We start from the raw sequence: 20477 nt of genomic DNA, 5'->3' as shown, positions 1-20477 counted from the left end.
GTGTGTTTCTGACTTTGCTCTACTCTTGTCCTCTCATTGCTGGGAACATTCCTGATGTTCAGGGCTCTGGGGTCTCTAATCTCACCTTTCTGTCTCCCTCCCAGTGTCTACCAGCTGGTTGTCAAGGAGGAGAAGCTGCAGAAAGCCCGGAGAGCTGCAGACATCATCGAGTGTTTCTCTGTGCCAGTGAGCTACAAGAACGCCTCCAGTCTGGACTCCCCACACTACTTTGCAGCTGAGCTGAAGCCCATCAACCTCCCTGTCACACAGCCCTTCACCGTGGGCGACAACAAGACCTACAATGGCTACTGGAATGCTCCTCTTTCCCCCCTGAAAAGCTACAGCATATACTTCCAGGCTCTTAGCAAGGCCAATGGAGTAAGTGCAGGGGAAATTGAGCTGCATCTGTTGGTGTGACTGCATCTCTCTGTCCTCCTCATCACTCTCCTTCCTTCTCGATTGGATGCTGGTTTAACTTCTCCTTCTTATTACCCTCTTACAGAAATCTGATGAAAATCAAGCATGCCATTACTTGTCCTTCCCTCAAATCCCTCTTAGATGCTCAGATCCAATGAGAAATCTGTTGAGGACCTGATTCTGTAAAGGCACATGTAGCCATGTGATTTACTAAATGAGCTGCTTAGAATTTAGATTCTTTTTTTTTTTTTTTTTTATCCTTCCACAAGAGTGAATGTCAGAGTAGGGGCTATTGTGCTTTTAAAAGCCATAATTGCAGTATCTTGAGAGTTCACAGTGCTTGTGATTTTGGAGGAGATGCTATGAATTTGGATTACCTTGGAGCTTGCACTTGGCCATATCATAATGCAGCACTTGTGGTTGGGAGTTTCAGCTTGAGGAAGTCAGGTACTGCAGTGGGGACTGTGCATGTCTGTCCCACCCCTCTGCAATGCTGTATTTTTATATATCTTTACTCTGTGATATTGGATTTAAAATGCACAGGAAATATAGCCCATGCCATGCTCAGACTCAAATGACACACACAATGCCACAACACACCCCATCCCACCACAGGAAAACAGGAGGCCTCTCTTCCCTCTTCCAGTTGAGGATAATTTGCTATATTTGTTGGACCTTTTCCCTCTCCTGTTTCAGCCCAGATCCAGCCTCAGTGGATCACCTTCCTCCCCTTTGTCTCCCCAGCTGTTTTCCATTCATACACAACACAGAGAATTTGCCACTCCAGCCTTGTGAACAAGGCATCACCAACTTGGGTAGCAGAATCTGCTGTCATTAGCATGTTTGCCAGTGCTTTCAGGAATTTAATTTTAACATAGATAAATTCTCTACCGTATCACCCCCTGAGAGAGCAAAATGACAAGAATCAGTCAAAGGTGAGCAGTGCAGGCTTTAGTGGTGTTTGCACCTGAGCTGCAGCTGCACATTGCAGAGTGCTGGGATGGTTTCACAGGCTGGCAGTGTTCACAACACCTCTTAGTGCTTTACACCCTTCATTTATCACCATTTTCCTGAAGCTGCAGAGCTTCAGCTGTGTGGCTGACAAGTACAAAACCTCCTCAACACTGTGCTGGTTTTCACCTTGCTTTCCTTTCTAGCCAATAGAGTTTCCTTCCAGCACTGCTCAATTAATTCAATTTTGGATTTGCCTTTGTAGAAGAAATTGTGAATATATGTATATGTCTCTCTGTTTCTAGGTAGTTCCCCCATGTGTGATTGTTAATTGCTAGTGAATGGGACCCCAGGGAAGAAGAAACTTTATTTGCTTAAGTACAATATAATATTCCATAAATGGGTTGTGTGGATGGGAAGTGTAGACTTCCCTTGGTGTTCTGCACTCAGGCAGCACTGGTGCTCCTGCTTTTCCTGCATCTCACCCAACACTCCAGGTGTTAGGGAATCAGAAAAGGATGGCTTGCTCAGGCTGTCCTAACATCAACAAGATTGTAAAGGGCTCTTTAAGCATAAGCTAATCAAATAGTCTTAATGCAACAATGCACAGTTCATGACAGGATGAGAAGTGTCCAGCCAGACACAGTAAATTCCTATTTGAGAAAGCAATTTCCTCCCATAGTAATAATTTATATTTCCACAGGATATTCTTTATATATATCTTCAAAGTGTAGTGCTGTGGGTAAAAGCATAGAGGAAATGCTCAAGAGTGGAATATGGATCTTCAGAGGAGTAGCTTCTCTTCTGATCCCTTCTGCTTCTTGGTACAATCATTAAACACCACATTTCAAACATTAGGGTCAATTAGCATTCACAATTTTGAAGCTGTAAACGGTAGGTTTTTGTTCCATTCCTAGAATTATTTGCAGGTATCATTTGTATTTAAGAGTTCTGGGTTTTGACTTGTCTGTAACCTAAGCAGCTTTGACTGGTATTGGAAAATACTGGGAATAATTATGGCTGCAATTATTATTAATAATTATTAATAATTATTAATAATTATTAATAATTATTAATAATTATGGCATTTCCATCCCTGGACGTGTCCAAGGCCAGGCTGGATGGGATTTGGAGCAGCCTGGGATAGTGGAAGGTGTTCCTGCCATGGCAGGGCATTGGAACTGGATGGTCTTTAAGGTCACTTACCCAACCCAAACCATTCCATGATTTTGGATAAGGCACATCTATAAATCCCTGCAACAATAACAATTTAGCACAGTTAAAGTAGAGCCTTATGGTCTCTAACAGATGAAAAAACTTAACAGAACATTGCCACTCATTTTTTAATTAGGATATTCTATAGTTTCATTAATCACTGACGGTTGTGGAATGATGAAATTTCTTTCCACACCTGGAAGCTGCAATGAGAAGCCTTCATGCAGTGAACCAGAACATCTTCCTTTGGAAACAGAGGGCTCTGGGGAGAGCTTAATTTGAAGAAACAGCCTGGATTTGGTCAAAAAGCTTGATTAGAAGGAGGTTAAGAGTGTCGTAAGAGTTCTGCATTGTTTGAGCTCCTCTGTACATGGAGGGCTGTGCTCATTTGGTGTTCCCGTCTGCTCTGCAGCCATTAGCTCTGATTGTTACACTGAAAGGAACATAATTAACAGCTGGATGCAAAACAAGTGTGGAAAATTGCTGCAGAAGCAGATCACGAGCTCTTCTGCCGTCTCTTGTGCGCTGTTGTAGTTGTCTCAGAGTCTGAATGAAGAAGCTGTCTCTGGCTGGATCCATCTCCCGGGCACTTGGGCGCAGTTTGGTCACTGTGGTGCTGCCTCCAGACACGAGGCTGAGCAGAACGTGCTGAGACTGAGTGCATTTCAGCTTTGTCACACACAGCCCTTCCAAATCGTGTGACCTTCCCTCCTAGGCACTGCTGACAGCCAGCTGCTGAGCTGAAATGGGGCTGAGTCTGAAGTGAGAGAGGGGAGAAAGAGGAAGGGGACACAAACTCCAGGCTTTGAGGCGTGGGAAGCAGCACCAGTTCTTGCTTGGTTGGTAGAAGGAGTCAGCACAAGGGGTGGCACAGAAGCAGAGGAGATGTTTGGCTTGTCTGTGCTCTGGCAGCATCTCCAGGCACTGTCACAGCCATCCAGGTGGGGATCTGATGTTTTCTGCTTGTCCTGGTCCCAGCTGCTGCAGATGGCTGCCTGACACTGCATGGAGATTTGCTTGTCTGAAAACCCTCCCTGAGCTCAGCCCCTTTAAAACTCCTGCCCTGCCAGCACTTTTCCCTCTGTAAGGTGGGACCAGGCTGGGAACCCCGTGTTTCTCCTTACCCTCCCTCACCCTTACACTGCCCCAATGCTCACACTGAGATGTTGCAGGTTTGATTGACCCCAGGTCTTTATCTGGCTCACTGCAGGTCTCTGGTTGCTGATCCAGCACCACGCTCCAGTGGGGAGAATTTCTGGCTGCTGTGTGAAACCTGCCTGAATTTTTGAGCAGCTCAGAAACCAGAGCTCCTTAAAAAAATCCTTTCTGGAACTGAATTTACCTCATTGAGTTAAAATGAAATCTGTAACAGCACAGTTGCAATCAATAACTCTTGGCCATTTCTCCTGTAAATGGGAGATGAGCAGGAGCCTGTGTAACACAGCTGGGAGTGATGGGGGATGCTGCCAGCTGCTCTGCCAGCCTGGTGGTCCAACAGGTGACTGATGTCTTCAGCCCAGAATTGTGAAAAGCAGCACTGCAGGAATCAATGAGAATATTATTTTTTTGAGGGAATGATAGACTCTACCGAGATTCCTATTGATTTTTTGCCTCTCTAATGACTTGTACTACATGCACAATTGGGCAGCTCATTATTATCAGGGGACTTGAGGCTGGATTTCTTGATGCTGACAGGTCTGCTCACAGCACACAGCATTATTCTTCTGGGACATTTTGGAGGTATGGATAGAGCTGCCAGCAGAGAGGTGCCATTCATCCCTGTGGAGATGGCCATGACAAAAGCAGGGAGGTGTTTGAGTTCAGCACGAGCCGTGCTCTGAAAGATGAAATGACACCAGGGCTGCCTGCATCACTTCTGTGAGCTACTAACCAGCTTTGGGGAGCTCTGTGTTCAGGAGGATTTTGGGTGTACAGTTTTATCCACTTACATTCACTTCTTAATCTCATCTTGGAGCTGCTGGCACAGAAATAAAGCAGCTGTGGGAACACTTCACTCTTTGTATGCCCCTGTCTCCAGGTCTGGTTGACCAGAGAATGTGGGCTTGAGTGTTTTCTGCATAATAAATAAAATCCTTCTCCAGTTTACCTCATTTTTGAGAGGCTGAGAGGAGTGGGTACCCAATCATCAACTACAGATGATTGAAATAACTTCCTATTGTAAATAATAAAAGCTCTAACCACTTTGTTAAACCTCCCTTCTCCAAATGACACAGATACTAAAAAAAAGCTGATAATTGGAATAGCAATAATAGGTTTGGCTTGGTTTCTGGAAGGAAATAGCAATTTCCTGAAGCTGGCAATAAAAATTATAGGGGAGTCCATTGACCCTGCACAGACATATTTTAAGACTGCAAACCACTGGCTGCAATGGGATAGAAAATAAACACACAATTTAGAGCTCTCCTGAACTTGGGCAAAATTTATTGAGGACCAAAAAAATAAATCCTTAAGTCTGAACAAACCCATGGTTTCTATCCTGTGTGAAGCAGGTTGTCAAAAAGTCCCATGTTCAGCTCTGGGAACTGAAGCTGGAGCTGAGGCCAAGGGGACAGTGGTGGTTCCTTGTCTGGTCCATGCACCAGCAGCAGATCAAATTATCAAATTGCCTGTTCCCAGTTGGAGCTGTCTAAAGAGCTCTGGCTGTTGTAGGGCAGCCCCAGGGGCACATCTGGGGACAGCAGGTCCCACCACTGCTGGCAGGTGGCTCTTCAGGCAAGGCAAGCTCTGTTTGACTGCTGCAAAGTCATAATCATAGTAAAGGAAAGGGAAAATGGTGGGTGTGAAAACAGATGGAAGGAAAAGCTTTGATGCTTTCATTGTTGTTTGTAATCTGTAAACAGCAAGCTGTCAGTTTCAAAGAAAAGGGGGAAAAAAAAAGATCATGTGGCTTTTTTAGGTTGTGAAGACGCAGCTGTCACATAAACATATGTCCTGCTGCCCTCGTAGCCCTTTTCTGCAGAAAATTGTTCCCATCCAAACACTGAAGAGACAGAGGCAGAACTCGTTATCATCCATTTCACTTGAGTGAAATGTGCATTTAGGAAGCTCAGTAATTAGTAGACAGCAGCAGCTCCATTTGCTTCTAAAATCAAAGAATAAAGCTATATTAAAAGAATGTTTTCAAAAGCCCTGGAAATTCAGGGGAATGCTACAGGAGGCTCATGGTGGGCAGTTTCCAGGCTGTGGGCAGGAGCTGTGTGGGCAGAGAGGGTTTGCCCAGCTGCTCAGCACAGGACTCTGTCCAGAGGGTCCCAGGTTGTGCTGATGGTGGGTGCAGGTGGGAACAGGCTGCCAGCACCCTGAAACACAGTGCCCACATGTTTCCATGGGGTGTGGACTTAAAAATAGTTCAGGGTTCAGCCTGGAGTGAGGTACAACATAATCTTCTTTTATTCATTGGGAAATAAGTTCCAGAGAACAAATTTCCATCAATATGTGGAGGTAGGCACGTGGATGGGCTTATTCTGCACTGAGATTTCAGGATATGGAGCATGTTGGACAGGGAGGGTTGGATCAGGAGCTGCAGGATGTAGCCATGAAGTGTTTTCCTATTCCAGGATCTCAGTGAAAATGTGCCTACATTGTTCCATCCCTGGCTGTAAAATGTCTGCCTTAACCAGGCAGTGACACAGAGCTGAAACAGTACTGGCATCTTAATTTTTATTCCAGCAAGTTCAGCCATAACATGAAACAGATATGCAGAATATGTTGGCTCTCAGGTTATTATTAACATTGTTGTAGGTATATAAGGCCTTGTAAAACTTCTGTGATACTATAAAATGGGAATTAAGCATCACAGCATTTAAAAGAATGTCCAGAAACAACACAGATACTGAAATTTGGGGAATTATTTGGGTTTTTTTTCTAAAACTTCTATTATAATCTCTTTATTTAATTATTTTTCTTGCCATTGCTTTAAGCAGTCAGGATGGATCATTGACAATTACCAACATTGTTTATTCCTGCTTTGCTGGTGGCTAAAGAGAAGCACCTTGAAGTGATAGGACGAGAAGTAGTGTGTACAAATTGAAAGAGAGGAAATGTAGCTTAGGGAAAAAAAAATCCAAAAATAAAAGCATTGTCCCTGCCTATGGCACTTTAAGGTCCATTCCAACCCATTAATAATTTATGCTCTTTACTGTGTACAGGAAAGCACCTTGAAGCAAAAGCAATATTTTTCAGAAAGCAAATATGATTGTGGGAAAGTGGGTTTACTGTTTTTGGGGGGGATGATTGGATTTGGGTTGTTCTTTATTTTTTGGGGGGGAGGGGATGTATTTATTTATTTATTTGTTCTGTTTCTTGTTAAAAAAGATTCATTCAAACCTTCAAATCTCAGCATCAACTAAAATAAAATAGAGTAAATGGAAAGGGTTCTTGTTTTTATGAGATACCAAGGAGATGAGTGGGGTGATCAGTGGAAAGCAATGGAATAATCAGCATTAATCCAGAATATGGACTAAATGCAAATCTTTAAACTTTAGCACCCCTGGGAGCTAGGAGCCCTGTGCAGGTGCTTTTATGTTTTCCTTCTCAGAAGATGTGAAGTCCACATGTCTCGTTCCTCCAGCCCTCTCTTTTGGCAGTGCCAGTTCTCCTGAGAGCTGTGGTTGTGCCCAGTGCAGCCATCAGTGGATGCAGATGCAAACAACAAATTCTGGTTTCCAAATCCCCCTGTGGGAGGGCCTTGTGCAGGAACACACACGTGTTCAAATGGGATCACTCTAGACTCTTCTTTTTCCAGCACTGACTTCTCCAGCTTTCTGTTGCATTCAGAAACCAGCAGAAAGCAACAAATACACAGGAATTTTTTCCTCAACAAAATGTGAGCAAGTGTCCACCAACTTGTAGTCTGGAAAAATCCTGTCTCTTAATTTTTTTTATTTTACTCTTCACTGCTGATTTTCCAGGTCCCCTTACTGCAGATCAGAAACTACATCAGGATCTCTCTGTCTTCTGGTCCCCAGCACTAAGTGCAGAGACAGAAAACAAAGCTGTGGTTTTCCTGCTTCGTACATCACAAGCAGCAGCAAAGACTTTGGATTTCCAGAATAATTGGCTTTTCAGACTCGTTTCCCACAATACAGAGGGGAGTGGGGAGCTCTGGTGACTTTGCAGAGCCAGGTTGTGCAGGTTGTGAAGGGGAGCTGACTTTTGAGGGACAAAGGGGTGTAACTAAAGAAATGGCTTTGGTTTACTGGGATAAACAGGGCTTCAGCCCCACTCTGGAGCATATATGCTTGGGAAATAGACATGGTTTGTCCTCAAGAATCCAGGAATTCCTTAAGAGAGTTTGAAGGCAAGGTGAAAGGGAGGATTTGTCCTTCTGAGTATCTCATTGTTCTTAGGCTGCACACAGGCTGGCTTATATCCACATTGTGTGGCATCACAGAAAGAGATCAGAGGGAATTACTCCTGTGATTCCCAGCATGGATCCAGCAATAATCTCTTTCTTGTGTGCACCAAAAGCACGAGGAGAAAGGCACAGTGGGGCTGTGTGTGTCTGCTCCAGCCAAGGAGGATTTGTCACACGTGGAGCAATTCTCTCCAAGAGCAAACTCAGATTTCCACAAGGTTTGTCCAGTTGTTTGAGGATGGAAGGAGGTGATCAGCAGTGCTTTGCTGGCCTCTCCTTTCCAGAGCACAGACAGCATCCATATTAATGGAGCATTGTTAGCACAGTAATTTATGCTGGATTCATTACACCTGAGACGTGCAGAGGCATAAAGTGCTCTGCAAGCCCTGCAGCAGATTAGAGCCTGCCAGAGGCAGCTCTTTAACCAAGCAGCACATTCCCATTTGGATGGCAATCACAGGCTGGACAGCAGCAACCCCTGCCAGGAAGGGCTGGGCAACGAGGAGCTGGGGACTCCACAAAGGTTGTGTTTGCAGCGGAGGTGGCCTGAGAAAGCTGCTGAGTTTGAGCTGTTCACGGAGCCAAATACAACATTTGGATCCAAATCCCGTTTCTGCAGCTCTGCAGGCTCCGGGGTGGATTGAACACAAGTGTTGGGTTTTGTCCCAGCTCTGCAATGAGGAGCTGCAGTGGTGAGGGTTGTTAGAACAACTCATTTGGCAGAGGCAGCAGCACAGAATGTTGGTCTGCTCCACATCCATCAGAGAGCTGAAACATTCAAATGACTTCTTCGGTGTCTGTTTGCCATGTATTTAAATAAATACCCAATTTACAAAATTTGCAGTAATGGTGCATGAAAATGAGATGTACAGTGGCGTGTACTTTTGACCCAAGGCTTGTCAGTCTATTACAGAGCAGGTCATTTAACTGGGAAATTCTATTAGCTAATCAGGCACTTACGTGGGACCCATCACTCACACATGGAGCGTGGAGAAACGTGCTGTCACTCCCAACTTTTCAATACTTAAGAGAACCAACTGCAGGCAAGCCCATCAGTGTGGAGTGTTTTATGCAACAAAAACTGTTGGTATTTTCAAAGATGAAGTGCAATAAGAGATATATGTATTTTTAGTAGCTTTTTAAAATAATGTATGTTTATTGTAGATGGGCAAATTACACGCTATGATGTTTTCCTATATATTTTTTCTTGTGTTTTTTTTTATTTTTCAGGAAACAAAAATCAACTGTGTCCGGCTGGCAACAAAAGGTATGTGGCTTTCTCTTTCCTGCAAAACACAATACCAGAAATGTAAAAACTGCAGTGGTGGCACAACTTGATTACAGTTCCTAACCATAAGAACCAGCCTCTTTATTTCCTCTTTTATTTTTATTTTTTTTAAAGGAAGATTGCCAAGGCAGAACAACAATTTCCAGGACCACTCCTCTATATTTATGGCCTCTGATATTTTTTTAACGCAGGGTATAATTCTCTGTGGTTCCTCTCTCCCCTCATTCTGTTGACAGCTTTTCTGTCCTGAGGATGGTCCTTGCTGTTGGCAGAACATCACTGAAAAAGTGACATTAACTTCTTACTCAATTTGTTCTCTCCACAACTGTACAAAGTAGATAAGAGGAGATCTCGTGTAAGCCTAACCTCGTACACAGCGGGGCACAATTCCTGCATCACACCATTTTCATGGTGTAAGTGAACAAACTAGGAGAGAGCAGTCCTGATTTCCACTGTGCTGAGCTCAGAGCAGGCTGAGCTGCCAGGTCACACAGAGCAAACCCAAGACAAACAGCCCCAGGTTGGTTCACAAGGTGTAGCTCTTGGGGGACCAACAGTGACAATGTCTGAGCTCCTTCTCAGAGTTTACAGCTGCTTTTAACAACTCTTCTAAAGATTTCAAAATCACCCCAGGGGCTACTTTTCCAGAAAAGATGTCAGACATGAATTTATTTGTAACACGGTGTAGCTGTAAAAGGATTTCCCCAGCATGTTGTAGTCTGCAAAGGAGCTGTAGGGAAATGCTGGGGCATTGCCATGGGCTGTGCTACACATTGCTCTCCATTCCCAAACCTAGCTTTGCCAGCCTGTGCTCTTGCTGCTTTGCTGTCATGTGAAATACCTGCATGGCTGCCTGTGGAGGCTTTGAGAGTTCACCAAAACTGGCAGGAGCCCAGAAATCCTTTGAGGCACCATCCCATTTTTTGCCATTGTTTTCCATCTATTTTGACTTGTGGCAGAGTTTAATGACTTCAAGGTCCTTTCTCCCGATCCCTTCTGCAGCTGCACTCGTAGAGGAGTTGGGAGGGCTCAAAGAAACCCCATTAGCCATGGGGGAGCATTTTCCATCTCCCTGTGGAGACAGCCCCAGGCACTGGGGTGTCTGCCTGGAGTTCCCAGCTGTGCAGCTGTTTTCCCTGCTCAGGCTGGGGAGAGCAGACTGGTGGGGCTGTAAGCAGTTGTGTCACCACTGAAAGCTGAGGAGGAAGAGCCATTTCTTCCATTTCTCCTTCTCATCTCTGGCCCTGGTGCTCCCCATACCCTCTTGTTCCTTTCCTGTTTAAAGTTTATTGTGAAATCTTTATTTAATTCATTCTCTGGGTTACAGTCTATGTGTCTCAGTCTGTGTGTCTCCTTCCTCTCAGTTTTCTCAGCTGGTAGCAATGTGACCATTTCAAATACCCGATTTTGGCTTTCTGGTGGTAGAAAGAGCAAGAGCAGGACTGGGTGAAATGAATCTCCACAAGCTTTTCCAATAGTGTGGTCTCTTCATGAGATCAGAGATACTGGATTAATTAATTTTTGGAAACCTGTAGTTCCTTCCATTTCAGTTGTTTATTTTCCTGGAGCTGGTGGAAGAATGTTGTCATGCTAGGAGGAAAGATGTGACTATTCAAAAGAAATTAACTTACACAACTTGAAAAATCCCATTCTGGCCTGACCTTTTTCTTGCACTCTGTGATTTGGGTACCTCAGTGAAGTTTCCCAAAAGTGTTTGACCTTCAGCTGACTTCTGCAAACTGAGATCATTTTCATTATCCCTGTTAGGTCACCAGGAAGAGTCACTGAGCCACACAGTCACTGAGTCCCCCCCTTCTGTTGGTTCTGAATGCCACCTCTTTTTAAAAAATAATCTCTTGCAAGGATTAATTTAATAAGAGATGGGTAGAGCCTGAGGATGTCTAGAGCCACTGCTTTTTGGTGCTCTTATTCTTTAGTTTTTTTCTTTATTGACTTGAATGGAAAATGACAAGAAATGATGGTAGTTCTGGTGTTTATTCTCACTGTCTCAATTTATATCACTTTTGATTTATATCACTTTTGATTCATATCACTTTTGATAGATAGTGATTCGTATCACTTTTGGTAGATATCTTATTCCTCTGTGTGGAGTGCAGAAATCTCTGTGGAAATACTTTTCCTCTTGCCCTGGCTCTGAGTTGCTGTAATTCCAGTGCCCTTAGCAGGGAGCCAGGAGTGCCCCAGCTGTGGCTGATCTGAGCTCTCCAGAGCAGCTCACAGCCAGGGGAGCACCACGAGCTGGGTAACACCTGCCAGGGCACCTGGGCAGGGCCAGCAGCTGAGCAGAGGCAGCTTTCCCACACTCTCAGCTGTCCATCCCTCCTGAGGCTGCATTCCCACCACAGGTGAGCTCCAGATGGATAAAGGGACCAGCCCTGGGGAGGGGTGTTGTACCTGGGGCAATGCACAGAGACACTCACAGAACTGTAATTACACCATGTCCTGATCAAAGGCTGATAGCTGGAATGTTCTAGATGACCTCCTGTGTCTGTCTCCTGTCTGCTCATTAGATTGATTATCCTTAATGGCATTGCTCTGTATTCCCCTTTATTTGCATTGGTGCTTTTCTGAGGATAGAATGAGCAAACCTGGAGTCTGCCTTGAGCAAAACCAACAGAGCTGCCAGAGAGGATTCCAGTGTGGTGTCTTTGGTAGGAATCAGGAAAAAAAACCCCCTTTTTTGGATTCAGGATTAATCTCAGCATAAAAAGCTCTGCTTTGAATTGGTACCAGAGGAAGAAAAAAAATTTTGCTTTAATTCAAGTAAATAAATAGATACTACTGGTGCCAGACTAAATGTTGATTTTGGAATAGAGGCCTAATTTTCCCATTCCTAGACATTTGTCACTGCAGCAGCTCCATTAGTACCAGTGAAATGAGTTCTGATTTACACCAGTGACAGGAAGATTGGGATCCAGGCGTGTTTAAGCAAGGCAAGAATTCTCTTGAAGTACTGGATTAACAAGGGCACTAAACGTGAGTGTGGGAGTAATTAGGCAGTGAAATGTGTTAGGCATGTGTTACTGGGGGATTGTAACACATCCTGGGTGTTGCTGCAAGGCACCTGCTCAGAAGCTGAGTGTCTTTAATTACATGAGAGACGCATGGGGCTGTTCCTAAGCAGGCTGCCAGGGAGCTTTCTGTGTCCCATTGCCACAACACCAAGGAAAGGAAAGCAGAGCACTCTTTAAAAGTGCTTTATCCCACAAAACAATAATAATAATAATAATAATAATAATAATAATAATAAATATATATCTTTGGAGCTTTCCAAGCTTTCTTCCCTCCTCTTTAGTCAGAAATAGGCTGCTCAGATGAGCCCTTTTCAGTCCAGCCCAGCTCTGTGCAGGAGCTCTCCCAGCTCTCTGGTGGTGCTCTCTCCTCGTGTGCTGCTCCTGCTGAACTCAGTTCTTGTGGTGGCAAGAAAAAGCTCTCAAATCCTTTTGTATTTGGCTATAAAATGTTGGGAGGAGGAGGTGGCATCAGCATTTCAGAGCAGCAGGTCCTCCAAAGCAGGGCCAGGAGGTCCCCAGCTGGGCGAGCACATCCCCTGGGCTCCTTTCCCCCCATGCAGTGGCTCCAGGTGAGGGCAGGCTGCTGCCATGGACTCACCATCAGCCTTTGCTGGGGTGACCTGGCATGATCCATCAGAAAGCTCCCTGCGTTCCTCCACTCTGTGTAGCCATCCCACACTTTGCCAGCATGTTAAACATTATTAACCTTTTGTATCTACGTATGTATTTATTTTCAGATTCCTTGGTCTCAGATCTCTTGCCACTTCCCTCCTCACATGGGCTACTCTTTTTTTTTTTATTTTAAATTACTGGACTAATGTTATCTTTCACAGCATTAGGCACTTGGATGCATCTCATTAACATAAAACACTCTTTAAAAATGTTTATAATTAAACCTCAATTTAACAGCTCTCTGCCATACAATTTTCATTCAGATGGGTTATTTATAGGTTTTGCCATTTGGTTTCCTTGACAGCGTTTGTTTTAATATGTCCCATTCTTTCTGAATTAACTGACTTGTTCTCCCTGTCTTAAAGCAACATATTTATATCGACACTTTATTAGAGAAAATTGCAACCTCTTACCAAGAGAGAGCGATTACCTCTTGTATTCCTAAAGTGCATTAAATTAATTTCACAGTGTAATTGAAACCAAGGCAGAGGGCTCATTAATGGTTCCTTATCTCCAAATACTCATTTCTTCTTGCCTTAAAATGTGAGTTCTTGCAAATGAAAGAATGGAACTATAATAACCATTATGAGGTACATTTTTATTTTTTTTTTCCTTGTTTTTGTCTTGTGCATGCTGCCTGGGAACCATTTTGCTTGTTCTTAGCAGTGATAGGTAGACAACAGGTGACCACGCGAAACCCGCCCAGCCTCTTGAGCACAGGTGATTATCAGTTCAGGAAGAGGAAAACTGGTCAAACTTCCAGAGGTCTGAGCAGCTTCATGACTTCTTGTTTAATACTTGTTTTGCATGAGAAATTACTTTTACAGTTGCTCCGAGTACTGTATAAAAGGGGGGCAGTGCTTTCATGGCACTCCTGTAGTGCCGAGGTGGAGATCTGCCTGTGCTGAGGGCTCAGCACCTCTTCAATCTTCACAGCAGCACTCGAGGGTGATGGAAGAGCCCCATGGACCCCCCTCTGCACAGGCTGAGTGAGCCCTGAGCCTGCTTGGAGCTGAGCTTGCATTTCCAATGAAAGGAGCTGTGCCACTTTCTGGGGCTGATTATTGTGCTGATTTGTAGACAGCTGAGTCCTGCTGTCAGAGAAATGGTGGCAAGGAAAGGAGAACTTGATTCTGTAAGCCCTCTGTAGAAGAACAGAGCAACTATAGAAACTATAGAAACTGTAGTTTCTATAGAAACTTCTGCTGGAGCCAGAGATGCTGCAGAATTGAGCCTCAGCAGCAGCAAGTCACTCACAGTGGGGTGTGAAGTCACTCACAGTGGGGAGGTTCAGAGCCTCTCAAGAGTTTTGCAGTTTCCATCAAAAGGAATTTAGAGGTTTGTGTGCCATAAAATTGCCCCATCTTATGTAAAACTGGGACTGGATCATTATTAACTCCAGAAAATTTAAATATAGAGGGGAGATCCCATCAGCTTGTGGAAACAGGTTCTTCTACTTCAGCCTGGTGTGGACAGAATGAGTGGCTGGGATGTGGCAGTGTAACATGAGATTAATGGGAAAGGAGTGCTGCTTTCCAGTTTTTAGATGGATTCCATTTCTCTAGGAATACTCCTCTCCCAGTGCTACATGGTTATTCCTGCCTAGCTGTGACTTCCTCGCCCAAAAATTATTTCAACTGCACATCAGGACAGCTGTGATGGTACAGGGGCAAAAAGGTGCTGGGATTACTGGGAAGTTCAAATGCACTGGGAGAAAAAGTCCTGAATTTTGGTAGTGCATCAGCATGGGAAGAAGGAAACTTCCTGGGAGAATGTTGGGATTTCAGTAAAGAACCTGGGTCTGAAATGTGACCAGGGAAATCTTGGGCTGGGGTGGGAGCCTGCAAAAAAATCACTGGAAAATGAGGAAGGAAAATGTTCCTGCTGTTCCCACACAATTTTGCTGCACATGAAAACTGTTGATTTAATAACTCCTGCTCCCTCAAATCCATTGAAGAGGCTTCTTTTGTTTCCTGAAATACATTCTGGTTTTGTAGACAGATAATGTATTTTTTAAACAGATCTAATCCCACTTCAAATCTGTTTGTTGCTGCATTTTGTCTTCTAATACACTAGAGTATTATTCCTTTGACAGGTTTATTCTGTTTTGTGCTATTTACTTCAGAGGAGTTTATCACACTTTTTAAGTTGAATGCGTGAAAATGTTTGTTTGGGTTTTTTTTCCCCCTGAACAAATTTCTGCCTTCTGAAAGTTATTTTTTAGCACAAGTTTTGTGTATCACAATCCCTTTTGGGGCTTCGTTATCCCAGGACACAGCTTTGAATTAGTGCAGAGCCTGCAGAACGGGATGAGGCCAGGAGTGAACTGAATTTGGTATCTCCAGCCCAGTGTCCAGAGGTCATTATCTACCCCAGAGCTCTCCTGCATTGCCAGACCCTAATCTTGGGCTCCCCAATTAAAATAAGCAGCTGGAGGGAAGGGGAGAAAAAGCACGGTGTTTAAGATAAAATTTTGGGTAGTCTCTCAACAGGAGACTGAAAACATCACCTTTTTAATTCAAAGCATCCACTGCCAGGACACAAGTAGCTTCAGGAAAGAAAGGTCTTTGGAGAAAACTAAAATAAAATATATTATAGCTCTGTGAGCCAAGCCCTCCAAGAATTAAAGCAGACAAGGATTTACCTGGAACGCTGTGGAGGTTCTTGTCCCTTTTCAAGACCCACCTGGTGGGAAAAGGTGCTCTTGGCCATGTGTTGGGGCTGGCCTGAGCCAGTGTACATTCATCTTTCTTTGCAGATAAGTTGGTAGCCAGATAAAGGAGTGGAAGTTAAAGAAAAGTCAGTAGTTGGACATGAAAGCCACAAGTGGAGGTCAAATTAAGAAAATATTTCCTTTGGTTTAGTTTTACTTAGTTTGAGTGCAGGGAGCATCAGGTGATTCCTTGCTTATAAAATGTAGGGGCTTATTTTTAATTTCTTCAGCTTGAAAGTTTGCAGGAAGAGCTCCTTGGGTGTCCCTTGGAGCCTGTTCTGCACAGGGGCTGAGAGGGAGCAGCAGCATGGGCACAGGCAGGAGGAGAATCTGTTTTAGAGGACAGTGGGGTTTCGTGTTCCTGACCCTCCCACCAACTCATTTGGGTGATCAGGATTTTGTCTCCGTTTCCTGATACCTGCAGATCCTGTCTAGGTGGGCCAGCCACTGGGCAGGTACTGCAGATCACTTAAAAGGGTTTTCATAAATAGATTACCACTGTCAGCATTCCTTAACAACACTTCCAAAGGCATGACAGACCCAGGACTGTTACAAATACACGGTGCCCCTTTCCTTAAATAGATTTTTTGAAAAGCCAGTATTCAGGAACGGGGCTGATATTAATGAGCTCCTGAGCTTCTTCCAGGAGCAAAGCATTAAAACTAAACGGTTGCATTAGGGTATGTGACAAAATTACAAGGTAGGTGTAAGACTGTTGTGTAGGGTTATTATTGTAGAGGAAAAGAGAAATCTTCATTCCAGCCTTGCAGCTCCAAGCTGGCGGAGCGCGGCGGTGTCGATGCGGCGCACGTAGGGTGTGCGCACACTGACTCCTAACGCTGTCCAGCTGGCTGCCTCTGCTGGGAGAGACATTCCTCCTCCCCACGCTGCTGCCCCAGCTCGGGGTGAAGCCTCACAGGCCAGGGGTTCGTAGGTCACCCTGCTACTTGAGGCACCTCCGTCCAGCTGGGCTCAGAAGGTGATTTTATTTCAGTGTTCGCTTTCTGCCCACCCCTGGGCTTTGCTCGCTGGTTCTGCAGCTGCTGTGGGTGTGGATTTCTCATGATAATCATGATGAGAGCAGGGTAACTATTCAGAGGGAAAAGTCAATAATTGTGGTGGATCTGTTATTTATCCATAGCATTGTCAGACACTGAGAAGCCTTTGCCTGTTACCATTCAAAAGGTTGATCTCCCTGTGTCTAAGACTTTACAGAAAATAAGTTATATCTATACATTTGAACTTGTCATATTGGTAATTGTACTTGGTTTCCATTTTTATAATTTTGAGCTGGTTTTTAAATACAGTTCTGCGAAAGTGAAGAGTTAAAACAGAAACTGCTCTCACTCCCTGAACCATCATATCACTTGTTGGCATCACAGCAGCTCTCTTTAGCTGAGCTCTCCTTCCAGGGAAATGTTACAATCTTTCTTATTCTTGGGGACCATATAGCTGCTTTTAGCACAAATTAAGGGCTCCTCTTCTGAAAAGAGAGGAAGAAAAACAGGAAGAAAAAGGAAAAGCCTTTGTGCTGGATTTGCCTGGAATCTCCAGAATCAATTATTCTCTCAGAGCTATTTTTTAATTCTCATTCAGCTTAGCAATGCTGATCTTGATGCCTCACTGTGTGTTTACCCTCATCTTCCTACAGATTCCACCTGTAAGCCTGAAATCCCTCATACAAATTCTGGTCTTTCTATCCAGGACTGCTTTGTTTTGCTGCTCTCTCTGCTCAGAATATGGTTGAAAGCTTTTGGCTCTCATCATTCTGTCTGTTCCTTCTGAGCTTTGTTAAAGAAATGAGCGTGTCTCGTTATAGTCTTAAGCCTGTGCTGTTTGCAGCCCTCAATAACTGGAGGTGGAAAATTGCTGTAGTGACGTTGTGTGTGGTGATCCTTTTCGTGATATCCACTTTCTAATGAATTGCAACAAAGAAATAGCCAAAGAGGAATCTGGCTTTTAGATGTGGTGAGCTGTTCCACTCTGTTGGCTTGTGGGTCATGGAGACACCAGCATCATGCACAGATTTCTTTCCAGTGCTAATACACAGCTGGAGGGTGTGGTCAGGCTGATGCTGGGTATTTCCACATCAGGATATAAAAAAGTGCCTTTCCACCTTTACCTCAGTGTTATCATTCCTGGAGGTACCTGTCTGCCCCTGTGTTTGCACATCAGACTGTGTTTTACAGATACAGATATTATCAGGAACTGAAAACATGAGGGAAAACATTCCTGCATGCAGAGCTGCTCTAATAATTTGTAGGCCACTCACATAGAAAGCACCATAAAAAAATAAATAAAGGAAATCGTGTTTACAAGTGATTTGAGAATAGCTGTCTTTTGAATACAAGCCTCTAGGTCTATTAGGAGATTTTGCATTCAGCCCACTGCCTGGCCATTATGTGCTGCAAAGAAATTACTCTGATTGTGCAGATCATTTCAAAGCATAATGACTGGGAGCCCAATATTTTTCATTAATTTTTCTGGGGTAAATAATGCTCTGAAGTAATTTTTCTGATTGTTTTTTGTTCCAAGAGTGGATTTCTTTCTGAAGAAGAAGCTGTGTTCCTTAGGTGTTACAATTTTTAAACCAAACCTTATCATTTCCAGACTTGTCCCCTTGCTGGTTCTTTCCTGTCACCTGGAGGTGGCTGAACCTCCCATTTCTTGTGTTGCTTCTCTCATTTTGTCCCTTCCTCCTTCACACTTGCATTTCCCTTTACTTGACTCTGAATATTTGACCCAGCTGTCCTTAGAATAATTTTATTTGATTTGTTTTCTCCTCCTGTAAGCTTTGGGATTCTCTTCTCCAGTGTCTTGGCTACTGGTGATTGTGGTGCCACTTCCATTACAGGATTTTGTGCCTCACCAGCTGGAAATCTCACATAAATACCTGACTTTTCCTCCTGCTTATGGCTCTCTTGAATTCTTTTTCCTGGCAGTGTCATTTTTTTAAATAGTAATATCGTAATTGCTGCCTAAAGTAAAGAATGTTTCAAATTGCAGTTTGTGAAATAGGTTTTATGGAAGAAACTTGTATTACCAGCCCTGCTTAGCTACATGCACTCAGTAATCATTCTTTCCTGGATGTTTTCCAGAGTGCCACCTCCACAGAGGAGGTTGCTTTATATTTCGTGGCTTATTTTCAAATAATATACCTGTGCAGAAATTGCTGGCAGAGAAATTGCCACGGTATCTTTTCCCTTAGATGGCACTGCTGGTTCTTCCCCAGAGGTGCTGGCACTGCCCAGGCTCCCCAGGGAATGGGCACGGCCCCGAGGCTGCCAGAGCTCCAGGAGCGTTTGGACAGCGCTGCCAGGGATGCCCAGGGTGGGGTTGTTGGGGGGTCTGGGCAGGGCCAGGGGATGGGTTTGTGCATCCTGATGTGTCTCTTCCAGCTCAGAGTATTCTGTGATTCTATGAATCAACAGCAGCATGGCCAGATTAGACCTTAATTAAAACCTTAATTAAACCATCAGTATGTGATGATCCAGAAACCTGACTTCTCATGGGCTGATGAGCTGGACAGCTCTGGGAAATTGGCCATTTGCCCCTGCCCTGCCCTCTTTGCATCTCCCATGAATGTGCTTCCTGTAGTCTCCTGCCTCACTGCAAGATGCTGGATCTGGGAACTTTGGAAGGGATTGAAGAGAAACAAAGTCATTTGGGCAGCTAGGAACGGTCCAAAATGTTGAAATAGCTCTGACTGACCTGTGGGGTGCTGGGAGAATGTCAGTGCCTGTGAAAGCCAGAGTCTGGGCACTGCTGTGGCTCCTGGGATGGTGCAGTTTGTACATCAGTGAGTGTCTCTGAGTCTACTCCAATGTGTAGACACAATGAGTGTCTACAGCCTGCTGGACACAGGCACAGATAGGGAGTCAGGGGACCAACAACCTTCACTCCTCTGGCACTGCCTTCTGTCATTTGCCTTCCTTATTAAGAAATGCAGCTTAGGGCAGAGAATTGTGTTAGTGCAGAGTAATGGGGTCCTGGCCTCTGTGGGGGCTCTGGGTGCCACTGAAATACACACACTAATAACACTGCTGACCTCTTCTGTGTCTTACTATTCCAGTAATAATACAGATATATATGTATGAAAACTATCCAGCTTCTGTTACAAGGAACAATTCATTCCAGGAAATGTGGTGGAAGTAACCACTAGTAAATACAGTTATAGTTTGTTTTCATTCCTTTTTAATGCCAGCAATATATAAACATGTTTTTTTTCAGAAAGAAAAGGGTGGCCCTCAAGTACAGTAGTGCAGATTTGCAAGTGTGTTTAAAGATATTTGTATGAAGTGGCCATCAATGGGCTGTTGTGCTGAGAGGATTTCGGATCCTCCATCTCTATAAAGGAGAGAAGCAAAACTGGATTCTAAAACAGCATTTGTCAGGAGCAGCAGAAGTCATGTCCTGCGAGAAACAGCTCACAGATCTCCTCCTGCCAGGACAGAAATGTTCTTACCTACAGCTGGGGCTGGTGGGAAACCAGAGCAAGCAGAGGAGATTTTGACATCTGCATGGAAAATATGCCAGAACAGCAGGAAAACAATGGACTTGAGCAGCAATGCTTCATTGCAAGGTTTTGAGAATGAATCCCAGAGCCAGGAGTTTGCTGACACCGTCATATTCTCCATTCCTAGGCACTGTTAGCTGAGACAACTTACAAATGGTTGGGCTGGTAGCCTAAAGGAATGGCTGGCCTTTGCCAGGAGAGATAGAGTTTCCCAGAAGACTGGAGTGAATCAGTGGAGGTGTCAGGATGGACAATGAGCCTTTCTTCTCCTCCTGGAGCTGCAGGAGCCTGCA

At 44.2% G+C, this 20477-nt stretch overlaps 1 protein-coding gene and 1 long non-coding RNA gene across 13 annotated transcripts in view; one reads left to right on the top strand and one right to left on the bottom strand.

Moving 5' to 3' along the window:
* Positions 1-20477, top strand: part of PTPRT (protein tyrosine phosphatase receptor type T) — a 432610-nt gene that overhangs the window by 343048 nt on the left and 69085 nt on the right. For 6 of the 12 annotated variants that reach the window (XM_086852376.1, XM_086852377.1, XM_086852371.1 and 3 more), the window contains exons 12-13: positions 105-378; positions 9191-9227. In XM_086852376.1, coding sequence (XP_086708502.1) covers positions 105-378; positions 9191-9227 — 311 coding nt within the window. Of the gene's footprint in view, positions 1-104; positions 379-9190; positions 9228-13618; positions 13676-20477 lie in introns of all 12 variants that reach the window. The other 6 variants (XM_086852378.1, XM_086852368.1, XM_086852372.1 and 3 more) reach the window with 2 other exon arrangements.
* On the bottom strand, positions 1062-3950 carry LOC147650191 (uncharacterized). Its single transcript, XR_015276885.1, has 2 exons — positions 3741-3950; positions 1062-3584 (listed from the first exon to the last, which is right to left on the bottom strand). It is a non-coding gene; the product is annotated as an uncharacterized LOC147650191 (long non-coding RNA).

Source organism: Cyanistes caeruleus, chromosome 16, assembly GCF_971803275.1.
Source record: "Cyanistes caeruleus chromosome 16, bCyaCae1.hap1.1, whole genome shotgun sequence".
NCBI lineage: Eukaryota > Metazoa > Chordata > Aves > Passeriformes > Paridae > Cyanistes > Cyanistes caeruleus.
Note: the sequence above shows the minus strand (reverse complement) of the source record. Positions and strands in the feature narration are given on the sequence as shown.